Source organism: Motacilla alba, chromosome 19 (assembly GCF_015832195.1).
Source record: "Motacilla alba alba isolate MOTALB_02 chromosome 19, Motacilla_alba_V1.0_pri, whole genome shotgun sequence".
Lineage (NCBI taxonomy): Eukaryota > Metazoa > Chordata > Aves > Passeriformes > Motacillidae > Motacilla > Motacilla alba.
This window is the reverse complement of record NC_052034.1, coordinates 9,752,879-9,776,717: the sequence shown is the minus strand read 5'-3', so window position 1 is coordinate 9,776,717 and position 23,839 is coordinate 9,752,879. Positions and strand designations below refer to the sequence as shown.

Genomic DNA, 23,839 nt, shown 5'->3' with positions numbered 1-23,839 from the left:
TTCCAGAGCCTGACAGCAAAGCAGCTCCAGCTCCTGGAGCAACTTCATGGCCTCCTGTGGGCTCATCCCAACCTTTCACGTCCTGTACTCAAACACAGGCATCTCTGATCCTGCTGCTGTTTGTTCCTAATCTGCCCAATAAATGTGAATTATTGCTCCACGCAGCTCCCACTTCACACCAGGGCTGCTGGTGCATGAAATCCCAGGAATGGGATTTCATCCCAGGAATGTGCCTGCTGACAAGGCAAGGCTCAGCACGTCCATCAGCAAAGCACCCTCAGGAAATTCGCTCCTGCCTGACGTGTTGTTGTTGAAAGAAGAGAAATCTCAAACACACCGTGTCAGAAAGTATGTGCTGCCTCCACCTCCCTTTACTCCTCAGGGGAAAAGGTAAATAGAGTATAAGCAATTTTCTTTAAAAGAAAAAAAAAAATCTAACCTGCCTGAGACGTAGGGAAATCATTTACCTTTTCCTGTCAGAGCAAGTTCTCTGCGTGCTTTTTCCAGATTAAAACCACAGCCCAACAGAATGGATTCACTCCATCCACAAAGGGCAAAGTTTAGGTTGCAGAGAGAAAATGAAAGCCCAGTGATAAACTCTGGGTTTTAAGTAGTGCTTAAGTTCCATGGTTAGCCAAAGGAAAGCAAATAAAACCTAAATATTCAAATAGAGACTGCTAAAGTCTGTTTATCATTTCCTGAAGAACCAGCTCAAAGACAGAATCCTATTCCCTGCCTCCTGTTTGCTTTTGGAAATTACTTTATCCATAATATGTTTACTAAAATAAGCAACATGAACACATAAATTCTGAAAGCAGACTTTTACCACAAACTAGGCTGATCCCTGAGCTTTGAAGTTTCCATAGCTGCCCTGGTTATTTTGGCCACTCCTCATTCTGACTGCTAGCAGCAGAAGAATCATAAAACATTGCAGAAAAATGCTACAGATTCTTTGCCAAAACAAGTAACATTCCCCCCAGAAGCATCTTTCTGAATCATTTCCAGTAACATCACAATGCTGCTTCTCCCTCTCCTCCCCATGCTCTGCTTTACCAGCACTGCCTGCCTGAGCTCAGCAAACAACAGGAACAGGAACATCCTCATCCCCTGCTCGGCTGCTGGGCACACACTGGGACTGAGCTGGCAGAAAATCCCACCTTGCTGCTCACTCACAAGCACAAGAAAGGAGTTAAAAACTGCTAAAAAAGGAGCAATTCCAGGAACTGTCAGGTTACAGAGTCTCTCACACACTTGTGAATATACCTATTTTATTTTATCCACAAAGTCACACGGGATTAGCAATATCAGCTACTCAGAGAACCCCAAAAGGTTTGGGTTGGAAGGAACCTTAAAGTTCATTCAGTGCCACCCCTGTCATGGCAGGGACACCTTCCACTGCCCTAGGTTGTTCCAAGCCCCATTGAGCCTGGCCTTGGGCACTGCCAGGGTTCCAGGGGCAGCCCCAGCTGCTCTGGGCACCCTGTGCCAGGGCCTGCCCACCCTCACAGGGGAGAACTTCTTCCCAATATTCCACCCACCCCTGCCCTCTTTCAGTTTAAGCCATTCCCTGTGTCCTCAGACCCAGCTGTGAGCTCCAGGCTGTTTTCCTGCAGCTCCCTGGACACCCCAGAGCCCTGTGCTGCCAAAGCCCTGGAGGAACTGGGAGATCTTGGGGGATTTGGGGGTGCCAGGAAGACGAGCAGAGCAGTGCTGGGGCTGTGCTGCTGTGGGGAAGGGCAGCACCCAACACCCCCTGAGGATGTGGGGCTGTGCCCCTGTGCCACGTGCTGGCACAGCCCAGCTGACTCAAGGGAGCTCCCCCAGACAGGGACTGCCCCAAAAGGACTGTCCTGCTGGGGACACCTGATTTTGGGGACCCTGGCGCAGCCATCGCTGCCCTCCCAGGACACAATAACACACTCCACAGACAAGAGGTTTCATTGCTTTTGTGTAAAACCGCCAGAGCAGTCAAAACCATCATTAGAGACAAGTTACAAGCTAACCTAATTTTTAAGTATGCACAGCAATCAACCTTAAATTAATTAAAATATCAGACTAAAAGGCACAGACAGATCCCTTCCTGTCACACCCACAGACCCCCCTAAGATGACAGTGTGTGAGTGCCACTGTTTTTTAATAATTATTTCATCAAATGCCTTTGTTAAGCCTTTGTTCCAAGTTGCCAGCCCTTTACCTGCAGGAAAATGACCATGACTTGCCCTGGGCTGATGAGGAGATCCCACACACCATTCCCCAGCTGTCCCCTGTGTCCCAGCACTCTCTGAAGCGTGGCGGCTGTTGTCACCAGGGGCTGTGCACACAGCAGGCTGTGGCAGCTCACTGTGCTCAGGGTTTGCTTCACCCAATTATTTGTTTGTCACTTGAGAGACCTCTGCATCGAGCAGGTATTGTCAAGTTATTTTTGGCCCCAGTGTAGTGGCAAAACATAATGAGGCCTTGAGGTGAACAACCACCCTGGCAGCAAAGCACTAAGCTGATGTGCTGTTGAAAGGCTGGGGAGCAATTAGGTTATTTCAGTAAGAGGAGATGCTGGACAGGGCATGTGAAGACAGAGAAAACAAGCTTAAGTATTAAAACACCAACTCCCTCCTTCAAGTTGTCAGCTGTTTAAGCAAGGTGTTAATTTACTGCAGGCTGGATTGTCGGCAAACTTAATTTTTTTATTAATTCAAAAGATGCACAGACTTGTCCCACATGCACACATTGCCCAGCCCTTTCCAGACAAGTGGAACAGCTTGCCAGATGATTGTTATCACCATTTAATTGTATTACAGCGATTCCCACAAGTGCTGGCTGCGAGCCTGGTGTGCACAGAGTGAGGGGCTGTGCAAACAGGGCCAAAGGTGGTCTGTGGAGTGATAACTTCAGACTAGGAGTCAGCATCAGACGCAGAGAGCAGATCCAGAAGCAGGTGGAAAAACAGCTCAGTCCAGGCCCATGACCCCAGGAGGCAGCTCACAGGCATGGAGTGACCCGAGAAGCACAAGGGTAGGGCACATTTCCTCCCCCCTGCTCTGTAGGTGCCCCCTGGTATCCATGGCACTGGTCAGTGATGGTGTCACACCCAAGGAGCCCCCAACACACCTGGCACTGCACAGCACCGGGCTCTGCAGAGGACACCCTCAGCACCAGCTGAGGTCACACTGTGGGAAGTGGTCCTGACCTGTCTGACTGATCAAACTGGGCTTTATCTACCCAAACTGCATCAGAGAAGTGCACACAGCATCTGAGGGCAGCATTGGGCCATGATCTTTTAAAGAATCACAGAATGGGTTGGGTAGACAAAGACCTCAAATCTCATCTCATTCCAACCCCCCTCCCACGGGACACCTTCCACTAGACCAGCTTGCTCCAAGCCCCAACCTGGCCTTGGGCTCTTCCAGAGGGTCACTTTTAGAAGATATTTATTTTTGTAAAATATTTATGCAGATACACCTACCTCTAGAGATAAGCCCCTTCCAAGTACAAATTCACAGGTCACTAATTTGGGCATAACATATCTAGAGAAACCACCGGGAACACACAAGAGCAGGTACAACAGCCAAGTTTTAGGAAGGAACCCTGACCCCCAGCATGGAAAAAAAGCTGTTAGACAAGAAAAATGACCTTTGCAACAGAGAAACAAGAGTTTTCTAATTCAACCCATAGAGCCAGTTGGTTTTGCTTTACCCTTCCAAGTGGTCAAGGACGAGGTTCTGCACCCGAAGGTTATGATTTCTCCTGGAGCCTGGACTGAGCAGTCACAGGGAGCTGTTTGCTATGGCTGTGGCTGAGGGCTGGCTGCAGATGACAGGACACCTCTCTAGCTGCACAGGGAGCAGCCCCGCAGGCACAGGGGCATCCCCAGAGCTCATCCCTCTGACCACTACAGGCTGGTGTATTCTGAGGGTGGCTCACCCTGTCTGCAGCCAGACATGACTGTTCAAGTATGAACTGGGTTATAATGAGCTGCTTGATCAAGAGCCACGTCTTCAAAATGACTCTGGCTGCAGTGGTGTTACATGTGTCTGATGCAGCCATGGGACTTCTCTTGGTGTGGTGAAAAAGGTGGATCCTGGTGTTCCAGGATTGTTCCTGAGCATGCTCTCATCCCTGAACATGTTCAGAGAACCTGGCATAACCCTTCCACAGTGCTCCTTCCAAAACTCTGACTGCTTTCCATCTTTCCACCCACACGGTAAATCTTTCCCAGATCCCAAAGGCTCTGGAGGCTGTGCATTCATACAGCAACAATCCTCATCTCCAAATCAACACCCACTTGAGGTGAGTTAGGAACACAAGGGTGACTTCTGGCAGTGAATGCAGACCAGAACGAAGATCAAGATCATCCCTCTGCCTTTCCTGATGAGGAGGTGAGGTGAGTTCACCCCATCTCCTCCACTTGAGAACTATGTAAATCCTGTTTAGACCTCAGGAAGATCATGAGGAGAACCTGAAGAAGCTCCCCTAGATGCAATCAGATGGAAGAGGAAAGATTCCAGCTGTTCTCTCTCAGGGAATTTCACAAACTCAGCATCAGATTTTCCATCTATCACAGCCTGAAGTGTCTCCCTGCCTCCCTAAACAAAACACCTGAGGATCAACTGCCATGGGAGAGCAATTCCCTTAATGACAACAGTCTCTTTGTACTACCCCAGGGTGCCAGGGGAGCTGGTATTTGAAGTTCCAAGGCTGACCCACCCCTGAGGCTGAGATCCACAGCAGGCACTGTATTCCTGGCACAGCTTCCCACCCCTCCCCAGGGGCAGCAGGTCCTGCCTGGTGCTGAAAAACTGCCAAAGTCAGATTTTAATAATCATTTATCTCAGCAACATGGGCAAGGAGAAGAGAAAAAACCCTTCCTAAAACAGTTATTATCACAGGACAGAACAAACTGGTGCTGAGGTCCCCAGGCAGCTCCCACACCTGCTGCACAGGCCCCAGGCACACAACCCCAGCAACAAACCCAGCCAGCAGCAGCAAAACCAGGACCCTGCTCATCTGCTTTTGATTTTTAAATGCTGCTTCTCTTAACAAATGAAGTTTCAGTGCTTATGGGACCAACAACCTAGTAAATGAACTAAGTATTTATTTGTGGCTTTATTACTTGGCAGACCCATTTCCATGGAGTCATTTTTCCTTAGGACCCAGCTTGCTCTGCAGCAGCTGTTTTCTCTTACCAGCCACTCAAATTCCTTTGCCTCTAATTTCCAAAAGTACCCACAAACTTGAAGTATTTGGAAACTACAGCAAATGGCTGTGGGAGCTCAGCAGCACTTTCACCTCATCCCACTTCCCAGGTTTTTCCCCATCTCCCTCACCAAGGCCTGAGCTGGCCCAGGTGGCCCCAGCTCTCCAGCTCTCCAGACCCCCAGTGTTTGTGAAACCCCATGAAGAACCTCAGAGTACAAAGTGACCCAGGGAAGGTTCCCATGGGGGCTGGAGGAGAAGGTGGTTTGGCCCATGCTGTGCATGGCTTTTGAATCAGTACAGGTGAGGGGGGAGCAGGGGGTTTGGGGAGCTCCTCAGACTGTGAACAGGAGATTGGAATAAACCAGGTGGCTCTGGAGGGCTCAGGGCAAGCTGTGAGTGTGCCTTGAGCCAGGATTTCAAGTGCCAGGGGGGATCCTGCTGCATTAGCAAAGACTCCAGCTCTGGTGGGGTTTGGGGCTTGTGCTGCTGGACTTGTGAACTCCCTCCTAGCCCCACTCTGAGCAGCCTTAGCAAAAGCTGAGATCTTCAGCTCCAAAAGAAAAGAAAAGAGAAAGGTTTATCGGGAACAACATTTTTGACTTAGGAATTCTTGACTGTGAGGGTGGGCAGGCAGGCACAGGGTGCCCAGAGCAGCTGGGGCTGCCCCTGGATCCCTGGCAGTGCCCAAGACCAGGCTGGACACTGGGGCTTGGAGCAGCCTGGGACAGTGGAAGGTGTCCCTGCCATGGCAGGGGTGGCACTGGGTGAGCTTTGAGGTCCCTTCCAACCCAACCCATTCTGGGATTGTGTAATTCTATGATAATTACAGAAGGAGCCCCCTCCCAGCTCCCACCTCACTCTCCCAGCACGTGTAAGTCAAGGCCATTAACTGCTCTAAAGAGCACTTCACTCCGTTTGTCTGCTCCTCTGTTTGCCGCTTTCTAAGTATACATTGACATTGGCTTTTTTAAACCACTTGAACACTGTGCAAGACACACTTGAGGCTTCTCTCAGTCACTCACATCCAGCTTGGAAAACAGCTTCTGATACACTGAATAACTGAATGCCTTGCACAACACCAGGACAAGTGCTGATGGCAGCTGAAGCCCTGTCCTGATCCTTCAGCACCTTTGTGGGGGCAGTCCCTCTGCCCTTGCCCAGGCTCTGCCTCCTCCCACCCCATCTTTCATTTGAGCAACTCAGCTGCAAAATTACCCTACTTTTTTTTTTTTTTTTTCTTTTTTCCTTTCTGTGTTTGGGTTTCTAGTGAGCAATCACTCAGCTCACACTGGCCAACTCTGGTGCCCAAAGCCAGGGCAGCAACCAGATGGGGGAAGAGAATGGGACCTGCTGGTGACAGGGACAGCAGAAGGGGCTTGAGTATCCCTCATTCACCAACATCCAGTAGGGATAAGAAAAAAGGAAATCTCGGTGATCCTGGGGGGCTGAGAGTCCCCAGGGAGTCCCAGGATTTATTCCTGTGACTCTCATCCAGAAGAGCACCCAGGTAAATGCTGGGTGTTAACCAGCGTTTGAAGCCAGTGGAGCAAGGAAGCACCAGACTGAGATGAAGCCTAAACAAGGACAAATCAGAGCCTTTTTATCCTGCCCCCTGAGCCCAGAAATGCTCTCTCACAACCCCCTCCACCTCTTGAGACTCATAGCACCCCTTCATAACCAGGCCCTGCCTTTCCTTTGGATAATCTGTGCTGAGCCCGGAGAAAGCTAAAAATTCACCAGACTAAAGTGTCATCCTTCACTGAGTCTCCTTTGCCACCAGAAGGAACGTGGCAGCTCTCACTGGGAAGCTTGATTTCAGTTTTTCTGCCTACTCAGACAAATATTATTACACTCAGGTCACACACTGAAGAATTCCTTCCCATGTTCAGAATCTGTGTTTTTCTAGGAAAAAGAAAAAAAGCTGAGATTTTGGAAAGCAATAGTGAGATCTGCCTGTGGTTCTCCACTCCTGTTCCCACACTTTGGAAAACAACGACTAATTCATAGAACTCCATGGGCTTTTGTGGGCAATCTGCATGATAAAATAACATCTGACGTTGTGGGATGGTTTTGTGTGGAAAAACATTTAAAATATGTCAGGGTGGTGATTAATCATGGGCTGGTTTGGGGTGGAAGGGACCCTAAAGTGCTCATCTCATTCCAGCCCCTGCTGTGGACAGGGACACTTCCACCAGACCTGGCTGTTCCAAACCCCGTCCAACCTTTTTAAAAGGCAAAAGGCATTCTTGTTTGGGGGACAGTTGAGAACTGGAAGGAAAAAAAAAAAAAGCCTTTTTGCTTTGGTTTTAAGCACCTTTTAAGACTTTATTCAAAAAACAAAACAAAAAAAAAACAAAAAAAAAAAAAAAAAAAAAAAAAAAAAGGAAAAAAACCCACCCACAATTCCTGTAGATGTCCCTGCAGAACTCCTACTGACATCCAGAGTGTCAAGACTGTAGGATGTGGGATACTCTGGGGTGCTTTTTCTTTTTTAAACTGCAGTAGCTGTCTAACAGCCCTTGCTCAGTCTGTGTAATTGTGCCAAGTGAGGAGGCATCAGATCCTATGGGAGAAAGGTTTGGGAGGTGACCCGGAGGCTTGGTGGCACAGCTGGGTGTTTGGGAAGCCTGGGCAATTTGTGTACCCCAGAGCCACAGCCTGAGCACCCCAGAGCCTGAGCAGGTTCTGCACAGCTCTCCTGATTTCAAACCATGTTAGAAGAGAGGCTAGTGGTGCAACTTGGTTGGTGGCTGGGAATCGACCACTTCTCTCTAGGTAAAGTTAATTTATGGCCCATTCATTCTCTTTTTATTTTTTCATTTTATGTTCGAGCCAGGCAGGGCACACAATCCCCCAGAATATTCCATGGTGCTGCTGGAGGCACCACTGCTCCCCTGGAGGGCTGGGGGGGACAGTGGCACATTTTAGGAACGCCCTGTGGTCCCCTCACAACCCAAGCAAGGGGCTGTGGAACCAGAACCAACTGTTCCACCCAGACCCAACCAAGGGGCTGTTCCATCCAGAACCAACATTAAATGACAAATCCAGTGAAGGAGCTCACCTACAACCACAGATCCATTGTGTGGTGTCCTTGGCCTAACTCCCGGGTCAAACCCAGGTTAAACCCACTGCCAGGCTGAGCAGGAGCAGCTCTGCTCAGGTGGCACGTGATGGAAACGTGGCCCCTCTGCCGTGACACTGCTGTGCTTTTCCAATGGAAATGAAATGCATTTGATAAGATAACAAATGCCTGGCAAAGCACAGTGAAGCTATGTAAGGGAGAGAACAGAAGGGGGGGGAAATCTTGTATAAGCAGCAAAACAATACAGCTTTATCTAATCTCAGCAACTTATTGCTGCTTGTCTGCCTGTGTGTGTTTTACTGACAAAATAAAATAAATTGAATCAGCTCACACACGATAACATGCTCTTTCCTACCTCATACTAATTGCTTGGCTAATTGATGTTTGTTGAACTTTCTCCATTTCATTGAGTGATTAGGTACAAAGCTAACAGTTGACATCTGTAGGCGCTTAACTGGCGTCTGTAATTACTGTTAATGTTAAATAATTGTTAGTTAATTGGAGTGGTAACTGACTGAATGGAATCCAGATTGTGAAGCAAAAAGAGACCTAGTTAAATAAACATACATTTTCAGAGAAAATAACATTTTATTACAAGGGAGAGACTAACAGCAGGCCAGATAGGGGAGGTCTGCAGGATTCACCACATCCCACAGCAGCCTCCAGCCTGGAACCCCCAACCACAGATATGGCAAGGCAGGATTTCTGTCATCAAAACATTCCCACCCCAAGAATTTTTCCACCTTCTTTTCAGCCAATTAGCACAATTTTACAGCCCAACACTGATGTCTTTTTTGAGAAGATCAAATACACGCTAATCTACAAAACAAATATTCCCTCCATATTAGATACAATTGTGTTGGCAAATATTACCATTTTGCTCCCTAGCCCGGAATAGCTTGACTTTGCAAAAATCCACAGCCTTAAATGAACTCCTGGGGGCATGTGATCACTAACTGACCCCAAAGGGTACCTGATACCAGCCCAGGGGGGCAGGGATGCCCAGAACAATACCTGCAACTTCTCCCTCTGCTATTTTGGCCAGAAAAAGCCAATGCCTTCAGTACCATGCTGGCTGCTTTCTGCTTTTGTTTTGAATTACTGACCTACAGGTGCCCTGTGAAGCCTTCACAGGCTCCTGTTTTGCAAGTTTAACAACTTAAGAATTTGAAATTTTTGGAAGAGGCTACCTCAGACTTTCACCTGCCCCTCTGGGCACATCCCATTATCCAGTGACCTTTTCCTGCAGCTACAGAACAGCACCGGGACCCCACAGCTCCAGCACTGACACCCCACAGCTCCAGCACCTCCCAGCACCGGGACCCCACAGCTCCAGCACTGACACCCCACAGCTCCAGCACCTCCCAGCACTGACACCCCACAGCTCCAGCACTGACACCCCACAGCTCCAGCACCTCCCAGCACTGGGACCCCACAGCTCCAGCACCTCCCAGCACTGGGACCCCACAGCTCCAGCACTGACACCCCACAGCTCCAGCACTGACACCCCACAGCTCCAGCACCTCCCAGCACCGGGACCCCACAGCTCAGATGGCAGCCAGTGTCCAGCCAAAAAACCACCAGCACATGGAGAAGGAGAGGGCATGGAAGGCGTAGGACTGGAGAGGGGTGGTTTGTGCTTAGGAGGTGCAGCCAGAAGGGATGTTATGAACCAATTCCTTGCTCAGATGAAGCCTCCCTGGCACAGGAACAGCTGCCTTGCTCTTTTGTGCAGCAGAACAAAGCACTATTGCAAGACATTTATCAACCTTTTCCTCAGCTTCACTTGGAAGTCAAGAGTGAAGTGACCCAGCAGCTCTTCTAATCTAACTCAGGGGTACCAGAAATCCAGGCTCTCCAAACCCACAGTTTTTTCTAGTGCTCAGCCTCTCCCTAATGAGACACTGAACTTCCACATGGAAAACACTGAAAGGCATTTGAAACCCACAAAACACCAGCAAACCAGTGACTCAAAGCCACCAGGGAAGCCTCCACCAGAAAGGGGAGGAGACACCACTGCCGGGATGTCACTTGTGGAGTCACATCAGAACTGCCACAAAACCAGGGATGATTCAGCAGTCCCTAGGTTTGCTGGCCTGGGGCCAGTTCCCTGCAGTGCTGGGGTTGCTCCAGAGCTCCCAGAACAGGAGAGAAAGAGGCATTTCAGTGAGCAGCCATCCCAAAAACTGCAAGTGAGGCTGAGAACACACCCCAGAAGTGAGTGAGGATGTTCTGTGGATTCCCCCAGACCCTGGACAGGAGGGAGGCAGTGCCAGCCAGTCCTCTGGCACACTGACCACATTAACACTGCGCATGTGCTGCCTGCAGAGTGCTGGATCCACTTACATCCAACTTGAGAAGCCGTGGGGATGGTTTATTCACGAGTGAGAGCACCTCTCCACAGCCAAGGATCTCCTGTGAGGGGATCAGCAGGGAAGGAATTGCCAGCTTTAGCTCCCTGCTTGTTTACAGAAACAGATGTTGTAGAGGATCCTCAAGAAATGCTTCACCACAGAAGCCAAGGGGAGAAACAACAACATGCCTGTTTGTTTTTTTTTTAGGGCAGGATATTGCTGTAGAAGCACCTAAAAAGCCAGGGCTTGATCTGATTGGTATTTCAGCCACCAGTGCAGCCTCGTAACCCAGATGCCTTGATCTACCTCCAGCTGAGAGTATAAATATTTCCCTGACAGCTGGTGGTGCCACGCAGCAGAAGGATTCATAAAGTTTACATGAACATCCTGTAAACAATTTGAACATAAAAAGCTCTAACAGCCCAATTGTGCTTCTGATCAAAGGCAAACTTCAATATACAGCACAAATGAAAACTTCACCACTCTGGGACTCATTTCTCCCTTCAGGAAAAGCTGTTTTCCAAGGGTATGTAGGAGGGAGTTAACATAAATGAACCACACAGTCGTAGTAAGAGCTGCCTGCTCTGCAGCTTCAGACGTGTGTATTTAAATTATTGAGAGATAATGGAATTTAATTATGCTGAGAAGTCATGTTACGAAAATTCATGAACAAACTCTGTACTTTGGCTGGGATTAATGGTGCTGAGGTGAACCTCTCAGAGGGTGTAGGGCAGCTCTGTTCCTTCAATGACACAAGCAGCAATCCTGACTGGAAGGGCCATCCCACAGGGAGTGAGAGAGGGAGAGCGGCAGCTGCAGGTGGGGGATGCTCTCCTCTGCCAGCTCTTCTCCAGCTCATTTATTCAGACACTGACAGCTCCTTTGTCAAGCATCACCACGGGCCCAGACCCTTGGGTGCTCACCTCCCAGCACAGCCACCTGGATTGCCAAGGGAACCATCTCCCTGGGGAATTTAAGCATTACAGGGTGTTCCTGCAGAGCCAAGGAACGCAGGGCTCTGATCCACAAACAGGGACCACCCCCTCAGGAACTCCTGCTCTGGGGACCAAGCTCCATCCCTCCCAAATTCCCAGCCCTGCTGCAGACCTCTGGGCGTGGTGGCAGCACGGAGGTGACAGGGGTGACCCCACGGCCCTTTCCATTGCTGGGCTCTGACATGAGTCCCAGCCCTGAGGGACCCCAACAACCACTGACTGCCCCCCACAGCTCACAGGACCCTTCTAGATTCAGTGATGCACCGTTCCACTCAGCTCCAAGGGCAGCCAAGTCCTAAATGGGAGCTGAGAGACTTCTCCTCCAGGGGTTTTACCAGCTTTTCTAGAGAGGGCTGAGGGGGATTTCACTTTGCTCTGGATTTTTAAAATTCTTAGTGTTTCTGAGGAAGGGACTGTTCCACATTACAGATCCACACTAACCCATCACTCCTTGAGCCTGAGCACATCTTAAGCCTCGAAGTCCACAATGAAATGACAGAAAGGGGACAAAATGTATATATGAGATGTAAAATGCTTCAGGATTTGTACCTGCTCTGTAAATACATTACTTCTGTAATTTCTGTTACTTCAGTTATGAATAGTACTAAAAATTTTTTTTAAAAAGGCAAGAAAAGCCCAAGCAGTGTGTGAGACACGGGTGGCTGTGGGACACCCAAGAGGAGTGGCCACGGACACAGAGGGCCGGATGCTGTCAGGCTGCCCAGCCCTCCCAGCCTGGCAGCTTGGAAGGTTTCACCATGATTTACCCAATGCAAATCTGACCTTTCTTACGAGTGACTTTTATTACTTTTGGCAAAAGCAGCCATGGACAACACAGTGGGGAAGAGCTGGCTTGGAAGCGAGCAGCCTGAGCTGCGGAGAGGGAACTTGAACTCTGAATTTATCAAACTGACAGCCCCCGGGCACTCCGAGCTCCCCGGGGCCAGCACTCCCCCCCCAGCCCCGGCAGAGAGCCCAGCACCTGCCTGCCAGCAATTACTGACATTATCTCCAAACAGGGGAGCTTTTCTGAGCTTCTTTTCCTGATATTTTGTAGTCTGAATGCTAATCCCTTTGACAAAACTGTCCCCTATGCTTTTTCCGTTCTCTTTCCCCTTAATCTCCTTCTCTCAGTGGAAGAAAGAAAAAAAAGAGGGTAAAGGAAAAAAAAAAAAAAAGAAAATACCAGCCAGCCTAGTTTGGCCGCACCTGGATTTGCATTGATTCCTCCCTTGTCATTCATGTTACCAACAGGAATTAGCATATGGCTTTAAGGGGAAACTCAGGAGGAGAAAAGAAAGATGCCATTTTGATGGAAATAAGGGGCAAAGGAATAATCTACCATCAACTAAAAAGCTTATTTGTGTACGGTTTCCCAAGCAAAGCTTCGAAAAGCCCATGTTGATTTTAGGCTACACAAAGAAACCCTAATCCTTTCAAGGGAACTAAATCACCAAAGAAAAGTACCTCTGAAGAAAAGGCTCCCTGTCAAGCATGGGTATTCACATCCAAAGGGATGCCACGAATCAAGCTCCGTAAGTAAACAGCAATAAGAATGTGGGAAATGTGTTTGAGTCAAAAAAGAAAACCAAAGGAAGAGGAAGAGGGGCCTACTCTTCATCAGTCACCTCCCGGGGAGGAGAGGAGCCCCTCACCCTGGTTACAGGCCTTTGCCAGGAATGTGGATTCACTCGGCTTCTCCTGCCCTGGCCCAACCCCAAGAAAGGGCTGCTCAAATGCCAAAGCTTTTTACAGCAAATTAGCAAAATAAAGATGCAGTCACATGTAGTTTGGGGGCCTGGGGTCACTCCAGACACGAAGCTCTTCCCTTCTAATGGCTGTGCCACCTATCCTCAGCCTCTGGAGGGGCCTGGGGAACCTGTAAATGCCATTAATCACACAGGATAAATCAGCTTGCCAACTGACATAACCTGGTTAGACCACAGAAATAATCCAGACTGTACTTCCAGAGGATGCTAATACATGAAAAACAGGACTATGGATCCGTAATGCAATTAAATCCAGGTATAATTCAATATGCAGCAGAAGCCTTCAGAAGCAGCAGCAGACCAGCATGGGAATCCCAAAGGTAACGGGGTCACATTCTGTCCCCAGTTAAACCATCACAGCTTTGTGGAATTGAAAAGCACAGAGAAACACTGGAATGGCTCACTGGAGTAACAGACCAAACGTGGGGAGAAGCACACAGGGCAAATACTGAGCAAACCCACACCTGGCCAACAGAACACGCCTGAATTTCAAACTAGTCAAATCTGCCTCTTGTGTGGCCAAGAGTGTTCCAAACCCCATCAAATCAAACCCCACTTTACAGCTGGAAGCTCACCCTGTTCCAGGCAGTTCCCACGTGCTGCCGGAGAAAAGCAGGACACTGGGGTAAAAACCAGATGCGCTTTCAAGGCTTTGCATTATACTTGTTTGTGCAACTCCTGCCTGGAGCTGCTCCCTCCACCCTCCTTGCAAAAACACCAACCAGACCAAAAAGGGGAATTAGATGGAAAGGATCCCCAAAGCCTTTCTAACAAGGGCCCAGCTCCACACGGCAGCTCACGGGCGCTGATTTAGGGCAAGCTTTCCCTTAACGTGCTGTTATATCATTAGCAGCTCTGTCTTTGGATTGCTGTTTGGAAGAAATTAATGGGATACTGAATATTTAAATGTGGCCCTCTATCATTTATTAACTCTACAGAAAGCACACAGCACAGTAAGCCATGGTTTATGACTATTATCCTGTGAATACTAAACGTTGGCTGGTTATTACTGTCAGCAGTGCAAATTGGCTATTCATAATTCCACGTCTATCATGGAGCTGATGAGTAACAATCAAGTTAAAACATTTTGAAAACTCTTACAGTTATTTAAATGAGCTTAAATTAAAGCCATTTGTAAAATAAACTATTCCCTAATATTGTTATTTAAATTAATTCTGACCTGGCAGGCAATGCATTATTTAAAGCCTATATTTTATATTAAGCAAAGCAATTACCAAGCATACAGAACACGTCTGAAACACAGAGAAACATAAAAAGCACTAACAAGCTGATTGCAACATTTCTGCAAGACAAGTTACATTTCATCTCCCATTGAAATTGCCATGAAAAGAAACGTGTGGGGAAAAAAGGAAAATAAATCTGTTTGGGATGTGAATTGCAGCCTTACCTTTATTTGTGACAGCGTTGAACAGTTTCTCAGAGCTGGCATCAGATGCCTGAAAGACCAATAAAAAAGAAGAAAAAAACAGAAGTTACATTTTCTAGCAGTGATAGATTTCCGAAGGCACGGTGTATTTATGCACAGGCTGAGGTGTGTATATTTTAGGGAAACAAATCAGGAGACAAAACCAGGGCCGCTGGAAGCGGCGGCTCCGGAGGCCGTGTCCATGAGGTGGTGCTGTTTGGCTGTGCTTCGCCGCCCTGCAGTGCAGATATTTCTTTGGAAAGATTCTATTTCATAAAGAAATGGGTTTTTTCTTCAACATTAGCTGCACAGACAGTGTATCTTTGTACTGCCATTATCCAATACATTCCGACATTGATTCTGCGATGCAGAAGAGTCACGATTTCGAACCAGACAGCCCAGTCTCAGGAATTTCCAGAAGTGCAGATTTCTTAATTAATTTATAAAGTATTTTTGGGATCCCTGCTGTGTGAACATTTGATTTTTACCACCTTCAAAGCAGCGTTGATAACTCAGCTTAGTAATTTCATAAATTGCTGTTGCAAACTCTTTGAAAAATAAAGAAAGTGTCAGGATCAGTGAATATTTCCACGTCAGCTTTGCCTTCCTCAGAATACCTGCTTCTTGACACCTCGCTGTGTAAACTAATAAACCTTTTCTTTTTCATCAAGCCGCCTTTATCCAGGGAGGTTTTTCCCCTTAATATTGTGTTAGTAGCTTGTCTACTCCTGCTGTTTCTATGCCAGGGTGCCAGCTCAGCTCTCTACCCATATAAAAAGCTTTATTTCAGTTTCACACAAAACCACTGATCTCCCCGTTTCAGAACTTCCAACAGCACAGAACCGGGCAGGGAAGGAACACTGAAAATGTTCATTTTGCAAACACCCTGAGCCCAAAAGCACCAAACACTCAGTTTCTGCCAGCTGTGTGCTGCTGTGTTTGGGCACACACACACAAAACACACACAGGCACCTACAGCTCAAACTTCTCCCACAAAAAGCACCCAAAAAGCACAAAGCTGTTCAATTGCAAACCCAGCCCTGCTGAGAACCAGGCTGCTCTTGGAAAACACAGGGAAAACATGCTCAGGAGCAGAACACTGCAAACAGGGTTAAATTGTAACACTTGAGAAAGATTTTGATTTTTCCCTAGAAACTGTTTTCTTGCTGGATTCAGGGACAATGATTGCAAACACTGGAAAGCGGGCTGTGGGAGGTTTTTGTTAAAGGGAAGGAATTTCTCAATTCAAAACCAGATAAAAATCACCAGACAATCAACATACACATTCGCTATCTCGACTGCACTAAAAACTTGGATGTGAAACTCCCGATAAATGAGTAAGACACGGCTCAGACCGTGCATCACAGTGTAGGAATACACTGAAAAAATTGGTTTGCCCTCAAGTTAGTGACAGATAAGATTTCTATGATGAATTATTAAAAATAACTGTATTCTTTTTCAGACTTCTAGACAAATTTTACAAGATTACTGCTGGCTTATTTGAAAGCCGAGCTGGTGCAATTTCGCCTCAGCTAAATACCTTGTAAACACTGGATTTATTACCCAATGATGGATTTATTATGCAGTGACGACTTTCTCTAAATTAATGAAAATATGTGAATAATGCACAAATTGAAGAGATCAAGAAGGCCATGTGCCTTAAGGAGCAGCTCAATGTTACTCCAACAAGAGGCTCAATGCTTTCCTACCCTTGCCAATCAGCCTACTTAAAAATAATCTTTCTCAGTGAATTTCAGCTGTTGTTGGCTTCTCAAATGTAGCTTTTCTCTGAAGTCAAAACTCCCTGAACCAGTCCTTTTTTAGAAAGAAAATCCAATTTTAAAAACAAAAAAAAAAAACTTCTTACAGTTTCAGCTATTACTTTATTTTACTGTTTCAAAAGAGAACAGCACAGGGAAGCTCCATGTTTCCTATTTGCTTGATTTTCCCAAGCACTACAAAGAGCAAAACATCTTTTTTTAAAAGTTTGCTTTAATGCCAAGCGTAAACCAAGAGATTGTTTTTGAAGCCATGGTTTTTCAGGTGCAATCTTTTCCTGTGCTGTCGCACAGCCACAAACAGGGTCGTGCCACCTGGAAGGGGCACACCTCGAACAAAACGCAGCCTGCTCGAGGACAGCTCCGGAGCAACCTGGTAGATGATTATCCACGTAACATACATCTAAAAAAGGAATTATTTTACAAAGACAAAGCTCGTCCAAGAGCGAAGCTCATTTTGCATTACTGACCACACACAAACGAATGGAAGAGCAACTTGAAATAACGACACTGCCTGCGTTACCGTGAAAAATAACCCACACGCTGGCTGGAGCAGGGAGATGAACTTGGCCTGCCTGTTTCCTTACTTAAAAATCGTGTTTTAAATACAAAATAGCAATTAGGATGATGTACCAGTGATACAGAGGCGAACACAATCTCTGTCAGCAGACATACAGCGTATCAATGTCCATGCAACTATTATTTTTCCACAGCTAGGCAGTCACATCACGCAACAATAAAGGAACAAAAAATCCAACCGATTCAAAAACCCTCAACAACTCAGCAGTACCCCAGAAGGATGAAATTCGGTGCCTGAGCAGGGCTGACTAAACCCTGCTCCGTACTGACAGGAATCGGCGCAGACAACAAAGTGCCTTTATGTACACGGTGGGTGCGATGTGGCCGAACCTGGATGCTCCAGGGGCGGAGAGGAGCTCGGCTCTCCCTTCCCTTCCGCCGGCCAACTGCAACTCTTCCTTCGCTCCCCTTTATCCCTATCCTCCCAGGTCTCACTTGAGCAGTTGATGAGCGCTGTCTGCTGGCACCATGACATTTGGGGACACCAGCGGGTTATCCGAGGTGCTCTGCCCGAGGAGCCCACTCGGTTCCTCCTGCTCAGAGCCGGAGCTGGTGACACACAGTTCCCTTCCTCGCACTTTGGCCGTTTTCCCTTACAAATCCCCTTGTTAGCAAGCGCAGCTTAATCCTTTTCACCGCGAAATGAAACAAGTCAGCAATCCCTGGGCTTAAAGAAAAAAAAAACAAAAAAAAAAACAAAAACAAAAAAAAAACACCAACAAACCACACAGAAAAAAAATGACCCAAAGAGTATTTTTCCCTCACCAAGGAATGTACTGCCGTTCGAGGGGATGAATGACTAAAATATTTCCTGTCCAGACAGCGCAGCCTGACTCACTGCTGGCACGGCCCGGCCCCGCCGCGGCACTTGCACCGGCCCCGCACCTGCCCGCGGAGCCAGCGCGGCCCCGCCGCCCCCTCCGCCCCGGCCCGTCCCGGGCTGCCCGGGCCCGGCGGCCGCTCCCTCCCTCCGCGGGGCCCGCAGGAGCCGCACCGATCCCCGCCCCGCGGTTACCTGCTGTCCGGGGGCTCCGCGGGGCGGCCGGCCCGCGGCTCATGGCGGTGCGGGAGGGACGGGCGTGTGCGGCAACTCCGATCCAGCGCGGCTCTCAGCGTCCCGCGGCCAAACCCCAACTAATCCTCCGCGGGGAACCGACTCCGCGGGCCGGCCGCGCGGGCCGCCGGGCGGGCATCCTTCCCGGGCCGCCGACCCCTTCCCCGCTCCCGCAAGATGGTTCCCGGGAGGAGCGAGCGGAGCGCGGCGTGCGGGGAGCGTGGCGGGCGCGGAGCGGGCGCTACAGAAGCGGCAGCAGGACAAAGAAAACCATGTGCGGCGGCGGCGGCCGGGGACAGCGGCGGCACCTCCGGGTGCGGGGCGGTGCGGGGCGGTGCGGCCGCGGCGCCTCCTCCCTCCCTCCGCGGCTCCAGCGCCGGCGGCTGCGCGTCCCTTCCTTCGGGCGGCTTTTTGGGTTCTCTTCCGCCGTTTGCCGGGGCGTTCGGGGGGCTGATTGTTTTTGTTTTGGTTAAAAAGTCATGCCCGTCCTCTCCCGAGCCAAAGCGGGCTCCCGCCCGGCGCCGTCCCTCCCGTCGCGGCCGCGCTCAGGTGAATTCCATGGGGGAGAGGCAGCGGCCCGGCCCCGGCTCCTCCGGCCCCGCCGAAACAGCCTCGCAAGCCTGTAATCCCCGCGGGGCGGCCGCTCCGCTCCGCTCCGCCCGGCCCGGCTGCAGACGCCGGCCGGACCCCTCTCCCGCCCGGCTCCGCTCCGCACTGCGCGGCGCTCCCGGAGCCGCCGCCGCCGCCCGCCGGCTCCGCCCTCCGCCGGCCCCGCCCCGCGCTCCGCCGGGGTCCCCGCGGCGGGGGCGGCCCGGCCGGGCGGGGGAGGCTCCGCGGGAGCCGCGCTCCCTCCGCCAGCGGCCGGCCCCGAGCAGCCTGCCGCGCTGCGCGGAGCCTCCGGCAGCGGCTCCTCGGCGCCGTGCGAGGGACCCGCCGAGCCGGACAGTCCCCCCGCCCCGGGATGGCGGCACACGCTCACGAGCATCGGTCGCGAAAGCTCCAGGAACATCACTCTCTAGAGCTCCGCGGGATGAAAAGACGATCGAAAACATCGTATTACATTTAGCAATTTTTGTTTGTTTGTTTAACGGAAATTTAGTTTTCTTTTTCTTTTTCTTTTTTTAAAGCGGGAAAAACCAATGTCCCCAGCTGCAGGCAGGGTGGCCAGCCGGGGACCCTGGCTGCTCGCTGAGCTGTGGCTTCTCTCCGAGCCCCCCGTGCAGAGACTCGCCTGACTACTTCCAGCACTGAACATTATTGTCAACGGGCAGTGGATTTCCCGCTCGCTGCAGGTTTTTCTTAAGTGCAGCACACCATTAGTAATGGCCATCGCGAAAAATAAACGCACAGATACGTGATGATATAAATGATTATTCACTGAAGCACAGCACTTGGAGCCAAATGATGTTTCCTGGGAAGACGAGAGGCAGTTATGCACATTGGCTCACTAGCTGCATACGGTGAGATGTTTCCTGGGAAAGAGATAGGTGCTAAGAGGGGATTTACGGGCTTGCAAGACCATGCCCAGGGAGTGTTTTCAAGATTTCAAACCTGGAAATGGGTTTCAATCCCATACCGGGCTAGGAGTGCTAATGGAATTAAACTCCCGTGGGTTCCACTTGAATTTGAGCTAAATCCTCAGAAACAAGGCTGACAAGTCCTATTCACTCCAACTCCTGTGGCAGAGCTCAGCCTGAAGGAGGTGATTCTCCTAAGGAAAAGATGGGAACTACCTATACCAGCCAGAAAACGAGTGCAGAGCAACAGCTGTGTGTGCCTGCTCGGCTTTACCTGAGCCAGGATTATAGTTATGTGCCCAGAATCCAACGGCAGCTTGGAAAGATTCACTTATGTCCTGGCTCAGCTCCAAGCTCACCTCGGGATGCGGGGTGATGAGGGACTGCCCTTCTCCTGGCCCCAGGGCACCAAGGTGGCTCTGAGCTCTCCGCAGCAGTGACAGGAGGCTGCAGTGGCTCTGGTGGCCCTGAGCAAATCCCACAGCATGTGAAGGGGGAATCATGATCTGACTGTCCACACAAGCACAAGTGCCATAATTAAGACAGAATGCCTACCAGTTACCCGTGTAGAACTACACCATTTTATGGAAATATTTCCCCTTCGCTCCTCATTCCATCACCATGTGATCCATTTAAGAATCCATTTAAGTTTTCCCCTTCATGGCTTCTCCAAGATTCTTATCTGAGGTGCAGTCCCACTGACTGTGGTGGTTTTTGCTGAGACAGTAGGGTGGGTAAGATGTACAAATAACAATAAAGCCTCACAGGAGATGAACACACCCAGCACAGCTCCACTTTCAGACTGTGGCTGCAGACACACAGTGCTTTCGTGCCACGGCTGATCCAAGGTGGCAACACTTTGGTGAAACTGGGACAAGTGGTCTCCACTGGAAAATTAAAGAATTGTGGCCAACATTAGATCCTGCTATGGCAATGGAAATGAGTTCTCCAGAACTGTCCAGCTGAGTAGGTTAAGCCCACATTTCCACACTGTAACTGAGCATGGGTTTCAGCTGTTAAACTTTCACAGGTTTTTGCATCTAATAAATATGTATTTTCATCTAATAAATATATACTGCAAAGATAGTCCTGTGCTATCAGAGAGGTGGTTTTCATCTCCTCTTAGAAACCCAACAGAAATGGCTTCAGGTCTGGTCTCTGGAATCAAGAGTGGGCAGTGGCCAAAAGCCATTGCAGCCCATTGGCCACGGATATTGCTTGAGTGCAGATTCCACCAAAAATAAATTGATAAAGGCATTAAGCTGGCAGAGTGTTCTCTATACAATCAGCACTTGGGGACTCCATGGACCAAGGTGAGGCTGTACCTGAACGAGCAATTAAATGCACAGTACCAAGGTGTGGCAGCTCATGTAGTCTATGAGCACCTTGGTCAAGACTTTCCACATCCTGACACGGTAAGAACGGATCTAATTAAAGCTCAGGTTCCTCACAAGACTTTAATTTGATAGATTTAGACTGGATTAAACAACAGGCTTGTCTGTACTGGATTTTTCCAATGTTAACCACATGCCACACCTGAAATCTCAGCACACACAGAATCAGAAATGCATTTACCTGCTCATCTCCCTGGGGCTGTGAGGGTTTATTGGCAGGGCTCCGGGCCTCATTATGTTCATTATTCACACCTTAGAGATAAATCGAGGACCTCTGTTTTCCTGCTACAAAATTACACGTGGACAGAATAGGTTGTGCAATTCTGAATGAGAAATTTGGAGTTCAGAAATTCACTCAAAGCCAAATTAAATCAAAGGGACCCCTCCTCAATTCTGAATGAGAAATTTGGAGTTCAGAAATTCACTCAAAGCCAAATTAAATCAAAGGGACCCCTCCTCCCTGCAGTGATTTGAATGCCTTTGGATCAAGCTTCCCCCCCTCCTGACAATACTTTCCTGTGCTTTAGGTTATGCCTGGATAGGTTTTTGAAACCTTCTGTCTCTTATCTATGTGGGACCTTGCCAGAATTTTTTTCATCTGTCTGTGGTCTCTGTCAGCGTCGACATTTGTTTCTGCCACAACAACAGCCAAATGAAGTGCATTGAACTTGGATCAAAAGTAATTTCAAGATCTTTCACTCTCTGGAAGAGGTTTTCAGATCCAAGTATTTTATTAAAATGACCTAAAGCTGCCCAGACAGCAGGCAGGGAAGCAGACATTCGTTTCCAAGTCATAGAGCAATTCCAAAGAAGAATTATCCATCTCTGGCACAAGAAGCAAACGAATATTGAAATTACAGCAGATTATATTGGATTAAATTATTTATGGCAAAACTCACCTCACCTGGAAGGTTCTGCAGGTTTTTTTTTTCTGGCAACATGAAAAGTGGATATTCCAATTCTTTGGTATTCTGTCAAAGCCTGGAAACATTTATGTTTCCATTAAGTTGCTAACCTTCCCAGAAGACACCATGGTATCAGACTTTGGAGCGTGATTACGGTGCCTTATAAAGCCCTCCATAATGCTTTGAAAACATACAAGATTTTGCCTATTACTGGATAAGAGATGCAGGATCCTTTCTCCAAGAATAGAATTTATGGAGCTATCAGCAGAGTTTTATGGCTGTGAACAGCGAGCCACGGCATAATGTCCCACGCAGAAGGTGATTCAACTCCAGCACTGAGAGAGGTGCAGGAAAAGGACCTGTTCTCCTCAACAATGGCAAAATCACGCTGGTGTGGCCGTAAAAATGTCATGAGAGATGGCAGGAAAAGGAACTGGTGGTGAGAGCAGGTTCTGCTGGATTTGGGGGGATGTCTGGGAGCAGCCTGGCCCCGGGGCAAGCACCAACACATCACATGACAGCGATGCTGCCTCAGTGTCCCCTCCAGCAGGGACAGGGCACTGGGGAGAGGAGGACACAATCAGCAAATGTCCCTTTCCGAGGGAACAGAGCTCTGGATGTAGAACATCCCCGGGTAAATCCCCGTGTAATAATGCTTTTCATTTGACAAAGCAGAAAACTTCTGCAGGAACATATTAATGACAGTGCAACTTTTTTATTATTTTTATTTTTCTGCAGCATTTGCAAAACTAAACCCCTTTGTAATCCCTTCTTTTATGCAGAACAGATTGCAGTTTTAAGCAGAGGCCCATAAACTGCAGGTTCAAAGAAACCTGAAACTGAATTAGCATAAAAGCTGGAATTCTCATTTAGAGGAACAGCAAGGCAACCGCTCTGCAGGCAGTTTTATGATGAGGGTTTCAAATGGAAACAAAGATAAAAACTGGGGCTCGGGGAACAATAGGGCTGCTCTCTCTTCCCTATCCTTACAGCTTGGCCCTATAAAATACTAAGTGGTCTCCACTGCTTCCGAGGACAGAATTTAGCCCAGATTTGCACACCTGGGGAGGGTGGATAATTTTCTGAACCCAGGCACTGTACCAAAGACAAATCCTAACTGCCCTACGTGTGTGAAGCCATTTCTCCCCCAGGCTTCTCCAAACAATGTGAAATCCTTCAGGTGAACACCACAGCCATCTTTCCTTCCTTTCAACCACCACGAAGAGTGAGAATCCTGGCTGTAACTTTTCCATCAGAAAATACCTGCATTTTATCTCTTCCTCTAAAACCCTTCCTGGGGTTTGAATTCCGCATTACTAAAGAGACCATGGAGCATGGGTTGGCTGGATGTAGCTCCTGGAGACCTCACTGGGCTCTGAGCTGCTATCCACCCTGCAGTCTAAGCAGGAACATAAGATCCTATCACTGAGTAAGAGGATAAAATATAAATTCTTCCCCATCCACCAGCACTTCTGTTGTGCACTTCATAAATGCACCACTTTCAAGCTGTGGCCATTATCCTCCCCTAATTTCTGCCTGCTAGCATGTTCTGCAACTGAAGAAGTATTTAAAATTAATTTGTCTGTCAATATCTGGGTACTGAATCACCTAATAAGAGAAATATTTTTCATTCTCTTCTTCTCAGTCAGAAGAAAAGACTTTCTTATCACCAAATAAAGCATCCATTATTGTGTGCTGTAATCCCATTCTGTCGTCCAGGTCATTTTTAGTCCAGAAAATGCTGAATCAGCACCATAAACCAATCAAGTAATTTCTTTCATTTTCTAACATTC

The 23,839-nt window shown here is 48.6% G+C and overlaps 1 protein-coding gene across 2 annotated transcripts in view; it reads right to left on the bottom strand.

Annotated features, from left to right (window-relative positions):
• AUTS2 (activator of transcription and developmental regulator AUTS2) overlaps nucleotides 1-23,839 on the bottom strand; it is a 782,988-nt gene that overhangs the window by 55,096 nt on the left and 704,053 nt on the right. For both annotated transcript variants that reach the window (XM_038157971.1, XM_038157972.1), the window contains exon 6: nucleotides 14,802-14,850. In XM_038157971.1, the coding sequence (XP_038013899.1) occupies nucleotides 14,802-14,850 (49 nt within the window). The remainder of the gene's footprint in view (nucleotides 1-14,801; nucleotides 14,851-23,839) is intronic.